Source organism: Zonotrichia albicollis, chromosome 3 (assembly GCF_047830755.1).
Source record: "Zonotrichia albicollis isolate bZonAlb1 chromosome 3, bZonAlb1.hap1, whole genome shotgun sequence".
Taxonomy (NCBI): domain Eukaryota; kingdom Metazoa; phylum Chordata; class Aves; order Passeriformes; family Passerellidae; genus Zonotrichia; species Zonotrichia albicollis.
The window spans coordinates 42,931,979-42,948,410 of record NC_133821.1 but is presented as its reverse complement, the minus strand read 5'-3'; the positions used below and the strand labels follow the sequence as shown (position 1 = coordinate 42,948,410).

Here is a 16,432-nt window from a genome sequence, read left to right as displayed (position 1 = left end):
ATCCCAGTGGTCGACCCTGAGTCTCCTCAGGCACCTTCTGCCAAAGGCTCCAGGACAAGCCATGGTTCCCGGCTGCAGAGTAGAGCACATTCTTCACCTCTGGTCCTGTCCTGACTGGGCCAAGGGCTACTGCATGAGCAATCTCCTGCTTGATCTGTGCAAAGGCTTGTTGCTGCTCTGGGCCCCAGTGGAAAGTGTTCTTCTTACGGGTGACCAGGTAGAGAGGGCTCACGATCTGACTGTATTCGGGAATATGCATCCTCCAAAAACCTATGGCGCCTAGGAAAGCTTGTGTCTCTTTCTTATTGGTGGGTGGAGACATTGCTGTGATCTTGTTGATGACATCGGTGGGAATCTGACGCCGTCCATCTTGCCACTTCACTCCCAGAAACTGGATCTCTTGAGCAGGTCCCTTGACTTTGTTCTTCTTGATGGCGAAGCCAGCTTTTAGGAGAATCTGGATAATTTTCTCCCCTTTCTCGAACACCTCTGCTGCTGTCTTCCCCCACACAATGATGTCATCAATATATTGCAGATGTTCTGGAGCCTCACCCTTTTCCAGTGCAGCCTGGATCAGTCCATGGCAGATGGTGGGGCTGTGCTTCCACCCCTGGGGCAATCGGTTCCAGGTGTACTGCACGCCTCTCCAGGTGAAAGCAAACTGAGGCCTGCATTCTGCTGCCAGAGGAATGGAGAAAAATGCATTGGCAATGTCTATAGTGGCGTACCACCTTGCTGCCTTGGACTCCAGCTCGTACTGGAGTTCCAGCATGTCCGGCACAGCAGCGCTCAGGGGTGGGGTCACTTCATTCAATGCACGATAGTCCACAGTCAATCTCCATTCTCCTTCAGATTTTCGCACAGGCCAGATGGGGCTGTTGAAGGGTGAGTGGGTCTTGCTGACCACCCCTTGGCTCTCCAGCTCTCGGATCATCTTATGGATGGGGATCACAGCATCTCGATTCGTTCGGTACTGTCGGCGGTGCACTGTTGAGGTGGCAATTGGCACTCGTTGCTCTTCCACCTTCAGGAGACCTACTGCAGATGGGCTGTCTGACAGTCCAGGCAAGCTGTTCAACTGCTTGACACCCTCTGTCTCTACAGCAGCTATTCCAAATGCCCATCTGAGTCCCTTTGGGTCTTTGAAATACCCACTTCGAAGGTAGTCTATGCCCAAAATACATGGGGCCTCTGGGCCAGTCACAATAGAGTGTTTCTTCCACTCATTTCCAGTCAGGCTCACCTCAGCTTCTACCAGAGTAAAATCCTGTGATCCCCCTGTCACACCAGCAATAGAAACAGACTCTGTCCCCACATGTCTTGATGGGATTAATGTGCATTGTGCACCAGTGTCAACCAAAGCTTTGTATTCTTGTGGTTCATATGTGCCAGGCCAACGAATCCACACAGTCCAAAAAACACGGTTTTCCCCAGCCTCTACCTGGCTAGAGGCAGGGCCCCTCTAAGCCTGGTTATCCTTCTTTCCCTGGGCATATGTCTTGGAGGTTCCTTCAAGGGGATCAAAAATATTGTCATTATCATCATATGTGACAGTTCGGTTACTGGCCACTGGAGCTGCTTCCCTTTTGGAACTTCCTCTCTGAATCTTCAGTTGTCTCACCCGTTGTGCCAGAGCAGAGGTAGGTTGTCTATGCCATCTCCTCATGTCTTCTCCACAATCACGCAAATAGAACCACAGCTCAGCTCGTGGGATGTACCTTCTCTCGCCGTCTGGGGAACGTCTGCGTTGGGTACCAGAACCTCTGATCTGTACCGCCGAGATTTGGAGAAAGCTCTCTTTAATCTCCTCCCTCAGTTTCTTGTGACCCTCCTCTATCTTGTCCTCTAATTTTTGAAGACGTGTTTCCACCGCTGCGATTCTGGCATGTGTTGGGCCATGTACAGCATCTGCATATGCTCGGAGCTTCCTTGCCATGTCAAGCACAGTCTCACCCCTCTCATCCCTCTTCATGATGGCTAAGGCAGAGGCATATTCTTGTGGCCCGAGTCGTACGAGTTTTCGCCACATCACAGACGTGCATGGTACTAAGTCTGGGTTCCTAGTTGTTACATCATCTGAGAAGATAATCTCAACCACGGCCATTTCTCTCAGGCGTTGGATCCCTTGCTCTATTGTCTTCCACTGAGTCTGCTGCATATAGAGATCGTCTGCACACAGGTATCTTTCTGCTACACTTCTTAGGACCCGTTCCCAGAGGCTCTGAGAGTTAGCCCCCCTCATCATTCCTTGGTCTATGACAGTATCCTGTGACAGGGATCCCAAATGCCTGGCTTCAGTGCCATCCAAAATTGTAGCCTCGCCTGCAGCATCCCAGAGACGGACCAGCCAACTAATTATGGATTCATCAGACCTTCGAGTGTAGTCCTTCCTTAGGCCACGAAGGTCCTTCAGGGAATAAGACTCAATATTTGCGTCTGATCTTGCACCTGCTGCTTTGACTCCTGATTTTACGTCAGGAGGCATTGAGGTTCCTTCTCCTGTATCACCACCATCATCATCATCATCATCCACTGGTCGATCAGTTTTTTCCGTGCGTTTCCCACTTCTAGTACTGGTAGCAACAGCCATGGGTTTAGATGCTGGCTTAGGCTCACTGTCTGGTCTAGCTGCTGGCTCTGAGCCTGGGCTGTTGGCTACAGCTTGAGTGACTGGGATAGCTGATTTATCTCCCTGCCCCCCTGCCTCTGTCTGCTGCCCGACAGTATCTAACAAAGTGCGATAAGCATAGGCCAGGGCCCAGCTTATTGCAATTAGCCTTTTCTCCTTAGAATCGTCATGGCACTTCTCCTTTAGGTATTTCCCCACCTCTGCTGCGTTCTGAATTTGTTCCCGTGGGAAATCCCAGTCTACAGGATCAGAAAATTCCTTCAGGGTTTGGCCTATATTTTCCCATTCTCCACCCCACTCAGGATTTTTCACGCCTGCATCTGCTTCTGGATCAGGGGTCTCACCAGCTCCTCTGGATATCTCAGCCCTCATTCTAGAGAAGCTGCAGACCATATAGAGGAAACTTACCAAATTAAATACCAGAAAGATGGTCTCTTTAACATTCAGGGGAAACTGAACATTCTCAAAAAGTGACATAACCGATCCAAAGGAGAAGAGGGAAAGGGAAGGCTGGAAAGTCTCATTCTTAGCTCCTCCTCTAACAGACTGAGTGTAGTTACTAATAAATTCCCAAAACATACCACTGGAATTGGGATGCAGGGTAGGATGAAGAAACCATAAACCATACATGCTGTAAACAGAGGTCAGTATCTTTTTGAACGCTTTATAAATCATTATCACCAAGGCCAGCACAACAGCTATTCCAATCCGTACCCCTCTACCGTAAAAATTACTTGTTAAGGACAATAATCCTAATGACCAGAAAGGTATTGAAACCTCAAAAAGGTCTAGAGCCCAGAGCCATACAGAGGCGTTCTCAACCAGAGACATCAGGGGTTCAAGCAGCATAGCTACTAACTGCTTTAACAACCACAGACACACAATTAATAGGGCTTTTTTCCACATTTTCCAGCCCCGCGTTGGGCGCCAATTCATGTATTTGTCCAAGTTTAGAGCAAATTTGGGGAAGAATCCCCCCAAAGGAGCTCCGGTGGGAAAAGCAGATCCAATCGGCCCCTCCCCCCAACTGGTCCGGGAGGAAAGAAAAATACCTCCTTGGAGAAAGGTGGAAAAAAACCCCCTGTTTATTAAACAATAAGACCAAAACAGTATCAAAACAATGAGACCCCTTGCCACTCTAAAAGAGATGACAAACTGAGAAAAACCCCGGGTTCAAGCAGCAGCTCACTCAGTCTCTGATCAGTCTCTCAGTGCTGGAATTGTCGCAGGCCAGGGCCGGCCCGGTGGGCCACAGCTGCAGCTGCCGGTGCTCTCCTGGGTGTTCAGTCCAGAGCAGTTCCAAGAGGTCCAAAGAAAAGGGAAAAAACAGTCCAGGGAACTTCTTTGCCTCAGCTAGCTAACACTAACTAAAAAGCAAAAGAAGAGCTCTCTGTCCCGCTGTCTGTCCGCAGACAACACAGTCAGGAGCAGGAATGTGGAGGAGTGCAGTGTCTGAAAAACAAAACTGCGCGCTTCTTCTCTCTCCCTCTTCACTCTCTGTAACACTCTTAAAGGTACAAAACTTATTATTATTCAACATAAACAGAATGAGACGATTGGGGATAAAAGCATCATATAGTCAACCCAGGACAAAGTTAAATCAGCAATTGCAAGAAATTAATTCTGACCTTTTCTTTGTTCTCAAAAATCTGTCATCCTGTATCCAGTCAGCAAGCTCTGCACACATGAGGGTCCCTGATGGGTCTTTTCTTGATTTTCTGTGTCACTGTCGACCCCTGTGTAAGTACATGGAGAATGCCAACACAAGCAAATGCTAGAATTGCCTTCTTATCTCTTTGCACAAGACAAATGATTATGCAAGATAAAAGGCAAACAAATTCTGGAGCTTGCCACCTGAAATTACTGAGGCCTGATTTTGAGAAGAGTGGAGGCTGAGGCTGTGTGGGTGTACCTTTAAATGGCAGCAGTGGCAGAAGCAGTTCCTGCATCTTGTTGCACTCAGCCACAGCCTCTCATTCCAACACTTGCTCTCTGCTTTCAGCTGTGTTTGAAAAAATTGTTTACTGCCATGTGGTGAGCTGGACTAGTGAATTGTTCTACATTTGAAATACCTTTCTTATTTTTATTTATGTTTAACCTGGATCCATATTCTGATCCAAATGATTCCCTGAAAAAGCTCCTTCAGCACATCTGAGGAGGCAGTGGAGGGATGCAGAAGGGCTGCTGAAGATGACATCTGTTCATGCTACTATTTTCTGAGGCAATTGGTGTTGGTTTTTTGGGGTTTTTCCCTTTTTTAAACATGCTAGTTGTAGTTCTGTAATACTTTGGTTTCAGAGAGAGCTGGGATTTGTAATGCTCATTTGTCACTATATTCCTTTTTCTTCCTGCTCTTTCCTGTCTCAGCTCTTGCTTCCACAGCTGTGTGGCTGGAGCAGTTTCTGGGGCTGTACCACCTCACAAACATTATTTCAACCCACTGACTGAGTAAAGAACAAAGCAAAAAAGCAATGGTGAGTGTAGAGAATATTTGCTCCCCTGATCCTCCAGGGCAGAGCCCATCAGCATGTTGCAGTCTGCTGGGGAGGGAAGGGAGCCAGGAAGAAGCTGGCACAGAGCCTGGAGAGGGGGCTGGGAAGTCAGCTGGCAGCGATGGAGACCTCTCTTCTCACGTCCTCAGCTCCACAGGGAGATCCTTGACTGCAGCCTGTCTGCTTAGGAGAACTCTCTTGTAGCAGCCTTTCTTCCAAGCTGCAGCCAGACGGGGACACGTGAGCTGGCTGGGGAGCGTGCCAGTGGAGATGAACAGCAGCACCACACAGGAGGCAGAGTGACTGTGTCCCTGAACACCCACACCACAGCCCCAGGCATGTGAGCCCATCCACTGCAATCCCAGTGAGTGCTGCAGGCACCTGTGTCTTTCCAGAGGGAGTCCAGAGGGGCTCATGGAGCTTTGGTCACAGATTCCTCTCCTGGGCTTTGATTTTCTCAAAATTATCTTTGTGTCAGTGACCTCAGATGCTGTAAAACAAGATAGTAAGCATTACAGTTAATTTTTGTGAAAAATACCTACATCAGAAACAGCCCGGTTTTCCTAAAGGCAGTTTTGAGAAGCCTCATGTGCACACAGCTTATGGCTGATTGTACATAGGGAGTAAGTGTTTCTCATGCAGGTAGGTTTGAGTCTAAGATGGGCCAAGATGGCATGAATGTAAATATTATTGCAAAAGCTTTCTGGAGATTACTTGGACTTGTGCTAGAATGTAATTTCTTTGAGTAATTATGATCTCATTTTTCATATGTGTGACAATTGAATATAGAGCTGCTAGAGAAAAGACAGCAAGGTTTTGATTCTAGGCTGCTTCTTTTTTTAATTATTGTGTCTTTAGACTGATGAATAGCACATAATCCTAGAGTGACAGGATTCAGTCCTGGCAGTTTTTTAAAAGGATGGGGGATATATGTTAGCGAGAGAGAAGCAGAGGGCAATATAAACAAAACGGCTGATTCAAAGTTAAGGTATTACCATCAGAGATTTCCCTAAAAGTCCTTGAGTGTTCTCTTTTAAAATAAATCTGAATCATTAATCTTTCTGGACCAGGCATATTTTTAAATTGCATTTCAAATCCAATATTCCATAAACACAGAAATAGTAAATAGTCTAGTTTATCTTTTAATCATTCAGAGACTTAGTAAAAATAACTTTGTTTTCAAGTCGTGCATTCTTCTGCTTTTGTATTTGTCCTCTTCTGAGTGGTGGCAGGTCACACTAATGGGGCTTCTGGAAGAAGTCCATACTTTTTGCAATCAGTTGAGAAAAAGCTTGAAAATTCATGGGGAGGTGATCCTCCAAAATGTAGAGAAAGAGATATTTGTATCTATACAAATAAATAACTCTGGCTCTCCTTTTACTCCTAAAGTTTTCCCCCTTATTTTTCTTCTTCTCTGATTGTAAAACCACTGTAGTTAAAGTAAGAAAGTTGTGAAGGCAGAAGAGCAATTTTAGGCACGGTGCAAGCAAATGCAACTTCTGTTTCTTGGGCGTTATGTTTGCTAACTCCAGAGTAAGTTTAGCCTGTAACTGGTACTGCTGAAAACTGTGGCAAGCAGAATTTGCATGTTTGCTTTCAAGGCAGCTGTGATAATAGCAGCCTAAATAGTTGTTCTTTCTAAGTCTTCCTTACAAAAATTACTTACTGCATCCACCAATGAAGGAACTTGGCATAATGATGGCCTCAGTACAGGGACAATATCCTAAGCTGCTCACAGGTGTTGGATCCAAAGCCTCAAGAAAGTGACAACTTCCAAAGAAGGTGCACCTTCTCCAGACTGTTCACAAACTTGATGTGGAGGCCAAGTGGCAGCCCTGTGAGTTCTGACCTCCTGCAGTCTCTCCAGTGAAGAAGAATCTCCCAGTTTATGTGACTGGCTGGTGACCTTGCTTGAGCAGCAGGAAAATCCACAGCCACCTCACAGCTGTGACAGGAATGTGGCAGATTCATGACAGCATCTATGTGATGAGTTCTTGATCAAAGGGTCCTGCTTAGAGTTTAGTGCTTTGCCTCAAATATGTAAAAAATGTCCTAGCTTTAGGTTCATAGAATCATTAAATGGCTTGGGTAGAAAGGGACCTTAAAGACCACCTAGTTCCAGCCCCGCTGCCATGGGCAGAGCTTCCAGTAAACCAGGTTGCTTAGAGCCCCATCCAGCCTGGCCTTGAGCACTTCCAGGGACAGCACATCCACAACTTCTCTGGGCAACCTGTTCCACTGCCTCTCCACCCTCACATTAAGGAGTTTCCTCCTAATATTTAATTCAAACTTACTGTCTTTCAGTTTGAATTCATTCCCCTTTGTCCTTCCTTCTTTCCAACATGCCCTTGGAAAAAGTCAACCTCCATCCTTCTTGTAGGCTCCCTTCAGGCACTGGAAGGCCACAATTATGTCACCATGAAGCATTCCTTCCAGGATGAATAATCCCAATTCTCTTCAAGTTCCTATTCTTGAAGTCAAGTTTGCCCTGTAGCTTTCAGACATTGTTAGTGAAATATCTGAGAGCAGGCAGCTAGACCAAACAGGATGTTGCAAGGCTAGAAATTGTAAATGACATTTGCTTGGCCAGCCTTCTTCTTTGGGATTACTTTGGGAGTTGGATTTTCTTTTTTTTTTCCTATGGATGAAAAGTCAATCTTTCTTGCAATGCTACTGATACCTTCTGTGTTCTTCCTCTATTATGAGACAAAGCTAGAAGCTAAGTTGTTGTCTGGCACTTCCCAGGAGCTTTGTTGACATCACATGCAGAAGGTCCAGGCTCTCAATGGCAGGATCCCCTCCATGCATCCCAGACTGCATCAGTCATCTACCTTACACAGTGCAAAAGAATTCCCCACCTAGAAGAAAAAGTACTCAGATAAATGTCTGTTATTTACAATATGCTTTGATCCCTACAGTGTCTCTTTTTTTGTGAGCTTTTTTACTGCAGAAAATGTGTCATCTGTCCCAGCCCTTAGAAGGCACAATTTTAAGGGACAGAGAAATCCACTTGAGTTTTAAGTGACAGCACTGATTTTCTGTAAGTTCTCAACCTGAATTTTAATCTCCAGTGAAACAAAATAGTTAGATTTATTTGGCATGTTTATTAGCAATCAAGCCTACAAATGTGCCCTTCTGGTTGAACTCAGTAGACTCACAGCTTTGTGTAATTGAGACTGCAGCATGACAGAGAGTTCTGTTATGGCTTCACATATTGATCAGTCCAATTTAATGTCCTCATGGGACCTGAACCACACTAGGGATGGTGGATTGTGTTGAAGGCTTGATTAGCCTGTTTTAACAAAGCATCTCAAGGGCTTCTGGAATGCAGGCAATTATCAATACTGATACACATTTCCTTTCTTCAAAAGGTAGAGGCTCATTAATAGGCTGCACAACAGCTACTGTTTGCAACAAATGACTTTTTTTTGTAATTAAGGAGATACTGCTTCCTCACCTGTTCACTTACTAGTTGGCTGTTTCTAAAAGGAAAAGAAATTGGGTTGCCGGTTTTGATCTTACTGGTATATGTGATAGCAGTATCTTCTGCTCTGCTATATTCACTGTTTTGGTAATTGAAGCCTAGATTATATTTTAGAGTAATAATCCCATCCCACTGCTTCTGCCCATGTCTGGGCAACCCACGCCAACATATTCTGGTGTTTTACAACTTTTGAAATTTGTGTCAAGTTACTGATGATATCTGCTTTTTTTAATGTTAGTATTACTGGTTAAATAGTCTCCTGTTACAGCTTCGGCAGTCAGCATTTTTGTTTGTCACCGAATATTTCAAAAATGTTTTTAAATTGTCTTTTTTTTAGGCTCTCATTTATGAGAAGGAAGCTCATTGTTACTTCCTATTGTTTTATCTTTATTATGCAAAAATCCTAACATTTCATTTATAACCTTTTTGGTGTAGGTGTGCTGTGGGTGTTAAATTCATACTGCTCTTTAATGCTGCAAATTGGGTGTATGGAAAGAAAACATCATCAAGGCAAACTGCTTTGTTAAACCGGATGTTAAACACAGTTTTCGGATCACTAGCTGGAAGTTTAGTGCCTTACAGAATGGTCATCCTTAGCTAATAGCAGTTGCTTTTGTTTTGTTTATTCACCAGGAAACAATTTAAACCGTTTAATAGCAGCTATTGTGTTTTCTGATTTCTTTTCCATTTCACACTCATTTTCTCAATAATTAGCACAGTTCTGTTCGTTAATGCATGAATTGAAAGCAGCAGCAATACATTGCAAGGAAATTGGAAAAATCTTTGTTTCAAAGCATAGATGAGTGTGGGTGAGTGAAACGTACAAAAAATTGGAAAGGTAGCTGGGTTGCACCAAATGCAATTGACCAATGAGCCAAAGTCTGTAATGTGCTCAAAATGTTAATTTGCATAACAGCATATGTTTGCTGAATCATGGTAAGTGGCCCCTTTACCTGGTTTTTCATCTTTTCTTGATGTCTGAATTTTTAGAATATTTTTTTCAAGGAAAGTTGCTGTTTTCATAATAATAAGGAAATATTTAGCACTGGTAGCTGTTGCCTAAAATTGCAAGTCAACTGTCTCTAAGGAGATAAAAAATAGGAAATTTGATTAAAAGAGATACATTTTAGTTCTCTATCTATCCTGGAATTCTTTAAAGTTGTGAGTCATTTTCAGCCGTTGCTGGAGTTCATGGAACTGGAGGCCCTATGAGTGTTTAATAGGAGATGGCTGGTACCATCGCTGTCCCCCAGGCTGCTGTTTACTGTCAGTTCTTTTCCTGCTTAGTCATGACTGAAATGTGAAGATGAGTGGGTTACTGTAAAATGCCTTCAGCAGTGATTAATTCAGATTAATCACCTAATTTTGCAAACACTGGAGCACTGAAAGAACAGTGATGGTGTGAGAAATCCCCCAAACTTACCTAATATTAAATATATTCCGGATTTAGTTCTGCAAACATACAGATGGGGCCAATTCAGACATTCCTAGTGATGCAATGGAGCCAGCAAGGAGTGCCTTTGATTTCAGTGGCCTATAGTCATTAATAAAACTGTGCCATTGAGAGTGGTAGGTTGAATGTCACACATTAGCAGGATTAAGAGCAACTTCAACATAATTTTAAGGCTTTGCTTATTTCTTTAATTCTCCACCCATGTTCCTCTTGTTGGGGTCTGTTATATGCCACAATCACTGCGGATACCTGCTCAAACCATTGCACAGGGGAGGAGGAGCAGAGTAGAGTCTGCTTTTTAGGCAGGGGTTTTAATTGCATTCATATTTTAAAGGTCATTACTGCAATATGTGGTTTATGCTAGAGAATAGAAATTTAGAAATGAACTATTTTTAGGAACATACAGTGCTGGGGAAAAAAATAGATTATTTGATTCTAAAGTGGAAGGCAATTATGTAAACATTACAACACATGGGAATGTTCCCTATACCTGGGACATGCATTGCATAAATATTTCTTCATAAAACTGAAATAGATGTTAATTAAAATTTAAAATATTGGGACAGTAACAATGTTTATCATTGCTTTTAAACCTTAATGGTATGTTTCATCATGCCCCTCGCTAATTTTGGAAACTGAGGCTGTGAAATGTGAAATCTTTTCTTCTTTTAATAATGTAAATTATCTCATATTAAGTAATGCCATTTATTATTTTATCCTTAAATCTCTAGGTGCTGAAGTGTTGTATATGAACATGTCAGCATACAATGAAGGTCGGCTTCAGTCGTCGTTCTGGATTGTTGATAAACAGCACGTATACATTGGAAGTGCCAGCCTGGACTGGAGATCGTTGGGACAGGTAACTGAATTGAAAAACTAATCCTATACCCTTTGAGAGTACAATGAGAAAAAAAAGTAACATTTTGAGGACACTTGGATAGCTCTATTTTCCAATAGTTTACTGGCAAAACTGCTGGCATCAAAAACTGTACTGCCACAATTTTGATGACTCTTCTGTGCTGGCAAGAATGTACTACTATAAATTTTGCTTCCTTTTGTTATAATAGCTGTCTTCCATGGTTATGCTTGAATTTTAAATATTTGATTTTTTTTTATTGATTTCTGTGATGGTCATTGTATGTTCCAGTTTACTTATTTAAAAAAAAAAAAAAGGGAGCAAAGTGGTTAACAAACCACTTTGGAAACTCTGTTGTAATATCATGGGCAAGATGTAGTGCCTCTGATTTCCCATTCAACAAAGCAAACCCCAGATATGGAAAGACTTCCAAATGGATAGTGGGTATCATACTGGAATACCCGCTACCTTTGGGGACGGTCAGATTTATGGGTATAGAATATCAAATAGCATAATGCTTTTGAAGGCTGAATGTATTAGAGAGAATTCCACATTTTTATTCCTCATAAACATGACAGTTGAAGCAGTGCTAAGAACTTTGTGCAGTCTGTGACCATTTTGAGGAATTCATCAGTAACACAGCTTATTTACCTTTCTGTAGGTATGTGTGCTTTTTTTTGTTTCTGCAACAGTTTCAGGATTATTCGTGGCTGTCATGTTCATTTTTGCTATATACCACTGACTGTGTGAGTCTGCTTTCAGCCACACTTATGGAGTGAAACCTGTACTTTGAGATCCCAGTAACTGAAAAGCACAACAGAGAGGGAAAAGCAGCAGTCCTAGATAGTTATTAGTTGCTATAAAAAAAGCTTGCTTTCTAAATGTGAGCAGAATCTCAGAAACACAGGAATAATTTTGAACATGATAATCTTCTAATGATTTTGTAAAGAAGAACGTGCGTCTCGCTTGTGCTGAACTTTATAATATTTGTTTTCAGCTAAGACTGGAAATCTGACTAAAAGCAAATTAGCCAATTTACTAAAGAAAGTGAATAAATGCATTTTTGCTCCTCTTATGATATTAATTTACTTAAAATGTATGTTTACAAAGGAATCTGGAACAGTGGTAGAAAAAACAATGTTGTTAGAGAAAATCTTGGAAAAGGGGATGTTGTATTTCCAGGCAATGCAATAAAATACAGTTTGGGCTTTTGGACAGTTCAGAAAATGTTTTTACATTATCTCTGGCTCATGAGCTAAACTCTTCTGTCATAACAAAATAGCTCTTCATAGGATTTATTTAGCTTATAAATAGTTTGTCTTTGAAGCCTCTTCTATTTGGGGGTTTGAGTACCAGTGAAAATAATAAATGTGGGGGAAAGAAGCACATTTACCGCACAGATAATAATATTATTTATATATTGCTTATGTATTTATAATCTTTATCACAGATTATACGATTCCATTTAGGTTTACTCTTCTCATGCTGAAGTAAATCTTAAATCTTGTAACATACTGTGGTGGTTTGACCAGGAAGAAGTGGGAATTCTGGGAAGCTGTGGTCAAACCAATGAAGGTTTTGAGTTTGAGACTGGCACCTGGTGTAGCCAGTGGGGTTTGGACACACCTCCGAGAATACACAGGGGTTAAAAAGCAGGGCACTGCCCCTGGCAGGCTCTCTTGGGACGTCGCGGCGAAGAGGTCAGATCTCTCCCCCGTCCAGACCGCTGCTGCTGGGCGGGGGAGGGGCAGCCACGTGGTAGGCCCTGGGCCTGGACAGAGATGGGAGGTGAGGAGGCCTCGAGGATGGAAGGGTGGAAGACCCCAGGGAGTCAGCCCTCGGGCAGCCATCCCCCCCCAGGAGGGAGAGAGAGAGAGAGCCGGCGACACCGAATGTGATAGCAGCCAGCCCAGGAGGAGAAGGGGGGGGGAAGAGTGCCCGGCCAGAGCGGCAGCGTGTGGGAAGCGTGTGTGGGAGTGCCGCAGCTTCGGGACAGAGACTGAAAGTTTTAACCCCTTTCTTTCATGATTGGGGCCTTGCAAAAATGCTAATCCTCCTCGAAGCTGAATAAGAAGGGAGATAAGAGATGAGATGAGACAAGGACTTGGCCCGAAGAACGTGGAGATGATTGAATGGGGAGAGATGATTTGGAGTGGCCTTTTGGCTGGACTTTTCTTGTGGCCATGGACTCAGTTGTTCCTGTGACACAGACTGCACTTAGGGGGAAGCAGTGACTCAGAACCAGGAGGGTTCATCGTGAGGACCCCCCAGCCCCAGGGGGTTGGAAAAATATGGGGGGGGGGGGACAGATGTCCCAAAGCAGAGACTGTGCCTTTTTGGAGTGAGACAACGCATCCTTGAAAGACAACCCTAAAAGCAGCTCTGGTCCATGCGTCAGTGGTGAGAGCACTGGGCATGGAAGGAAGATGTCACAAGCGGCAAAAGGACTTTTTTTTTTTTCCGGGCGGTGCCGAAGTGACAGGGAAGCACACGAGGTTTCAGTGTGTTTCCAGGGGAAGCCTATGGAACAAGAAGGACTCCTTTCCTCTTCATGAACTGAAGTTTGAGTATACTAAAGTGTGGTGCCAAGGCTGGGCAGTTGGGTGTTTTGGGAGAATGTATCGGATTGGGAAAGTCAGGTAGTGGGGAGGAGGAAAGTGGTTTTTGTAAGGTCTTCAATTTTTTTTTCTTTTCCTTATGGTTTTTCCCTATTTCCCTGTAGTTTAGGTAATAAAGTGTTCTTTATGTTTAAGCTAAAGCCTGTTTTGCTTATTCCTGGTCACATCTCACAGCAGACACCAGGGTGAGGGCATTTTCATGGGGGCACTGGCTCTGTGCCAGGCTCAAACCATGACACATACTTGCCTTAAACTTTGATGCCAGTTACTTGTAGGCTGGTGTTTCAAAAGAGATTCCTTGATGTTAATTTTATCACTCTTTCCTGCATGCATTTGGACTTGTTTTAATCTTATTGTCATATAACAGTATATTTGTATATGTAGTTTTAAGATGAAGCTCAGAAGAATACTTGTACAATGCAAAAAGAAATCTCTCTGCATTATGGTAAAATAGAATCTGCTTTCAGTTAGTTGAGAAATGTATGCTGGGGTTTCAGAAGAGCCAAAGGAAATTAGATGCTTGGCTCCTGTTGATGGCAGATATGAGTGTCTGATTCCCTTACTCCAGAGCTGCAGGTTAATAAATCAGGGCAACTGTCAAAGAGATCTGATATGCTGTCCTAAAATAATAATCTGTCTTGAACTTTCCTTTTCACATATAAAGCAAAATAAGCACAGAACCCTGTCATTTTATTTTGAGTCCTTTCCTCAAGCAAAATTCTTTGCACATGTGTGGGACTAAATCTTAAAACCCACGGTGAGCTGAGCCCTCACTGGGGAAATGTATCTCCCACGGGTTCTCATTATCAGAGTCTCAGTATAGCTGCAAATGAGGGATCAGCTCCCTCTCCTTCTCTTTCTCACTTTCCTTTATTGTCCCTTTGCCTAATACAAAAAAAAAATCCAAAACAACAAAAAAACCCCACACAAAAAACCAAAAACAAACAAAAAAACAACCAAGTCTGTTTAGCATCATTTGTCTCTTAGGAGGCTAAATCTAAAGCTGAAACTATAATTTAACTTTTAAAAATAATTTAACTTTTAACAGCTTCATGGAAAACATCATCAGGACTTAAGTGCTTTGAGTTTGCAGTATTTGTGGAGAATTCTTTGTGTTTATAAGCTGGATACTATAAATCAATCACCTATGAAGCTTATTTAGTTTTGTTGCCATTTTCTTGACTTGCCAGCCCTGACAAGAAGCAATGAGAGTATTTTCTTAAAAGTAAATTTTCTGCATCAAGGAGAGATTTTCATGTGCTGCAAATATTACTTAAGAATAGCCTTTAAAGTTGCAGATATCCTGTGCCTCTCCTGGCAAAGCTTTAATACTTGCCAGAGTCTCAGCTTTGAAATTATGAGCAAGGATAAGAGCACATTATTACATTTCAAGAAAAACTGTGTTTCAGTTAAATTGCAAGTTTGTCAAACTGTAGTAATTCTAGCTGAAATCATCTATGCCAGCTATCTGCTTCAGTCTGAAATCAAATGCCACTGGGAAATGTTAAGTACTTGTTTAGAGTTCCTGAAAGCAGGATTTTACAAAAATAGGATGGTTTTTGTCCATAGTGGAATATTTTGAATTTTTCTTTGTACAGGTCTGGATTTTTTGCATCTTTTTCTATTTTTATCTATATATCCAAATATTACCTAATTACATAACCCATTGAAAGTTGAGGATTATGAACAACCAGAGTTTTGCCACTTTCTTAGATATAGTAAACTCTGTAAGATTTTACCAGTGAAATCATCTAGCTTCTTGCTGGAAAATTTATACATACTGAGAAACAGCTAAAAAATTAGTCACTCAAACATGGTTAAAAGTGTGTATGTATACTGATTAATTTTTTTCCTGTGGCTTGAACTAATGGCAATCAAGATGGCGATGGTGCTGTATTCTAGTTTCTAGCTCCTTGACCCAGTAGCTTATTACTAATTCATAAAAGAAATTGGTTATATAAAAATTGTTACAATCCATAAGCTAATGAAACGTATCATATATTTCTTTTGTTACATGACTCCCTCCAATAATTCCAGCAAAGCTTGAAAATGCGTTTATCTCCTTAATTCTGTTAAGGAGCATGAGGTTTATAATACATATGAACATTTCTGGAGCTTTTTATACTGGCAACATTTTTGGAAAAGTTTTATTCACGCATGAATAATTGAATCCAGTGGGCAAACAACTGTAATGGATTAGTTGAGCCACTTCAGAAAAATGCATTTATGTGCAACAAATAATCAGCTTTTGGAAAATGCTATTACTGCAAATTCCTGAAACAAGTAAAATTAATCCAATTGTCTTCACTGGAAGTGAAATCAGGCTAATATTAGCTAGTCTTGTTGGCAAAAAAAAAAAAAAGTTGAAATTATGAATACCACCAGTACCAGGTAGTTGAATGTATGTGTGAAGGTTAGTGATCAAATTCAAACCTTCAAGGTCTCAAGTAGAAGCTTGCTGTTTGCTCCCTGGAATTCAGGAGTCTGACTGTAAACATTTGGCCTGAAGGGAAGTGGTTTGTCTGGGGCTCCAGGAGGAAGTGGTCTTGACACTAAGGAGGGAGACCCGAACGGAAAAAGGTGAAGTTCCTGACTGGAGGAGAAGTCCTTAAAATGGGTGAAATCGTGGAGATTAGAGAGCTGTGGGTGGGATGGAAGCCAGGGGATGCACCAAAACCACAGGCTGGTGATGCCTGAGACAGGTGAGCAGCCATGCAGCAGCGATGGACCCAACGTTCTGCTCAGCATCTGGGCCCAGCAACCCCTTCCCTGCAGGAACAGAAGATATGGATGGATGGTGAAATATAATCAAGCAGAAGCAGAAGATCCCATTGTGTTGGTTCTTAAACAAATCCCAATATCTAGAGCCACCTCAGGTAGTCATTTGTCATTTGCTCTCT

At 42.5% G+C, this 16,432-nt stretch overlaps 1 protein-coding gene across 9 annotated transcripts in view; it reads left to right on the top strand.

Annotated features, from left to right (window-relative positions):
- Positions 1 to 16,432, top strand: part of PLD5 (phospholipase D family member 5) — a 185,785-nt gene that overhangs the window by 134,045 nt on the left and 35,308 nt on the right. For all 9 annotated transcript variants that reach the window (XM_074537247.1, XM_074537248.1, XM_014268972.3 and 6 more), the window contains one exon: positions 10,790 to 10,917. In XM_074537247.1, the coding sequence (XP_074393348.1) occupies positions 10,790 to 10,917 (128 nt within the window). The remainder of the gene's footprint in view (positions 1 to 10,789; positions 10,918 to 16,432) is intronic.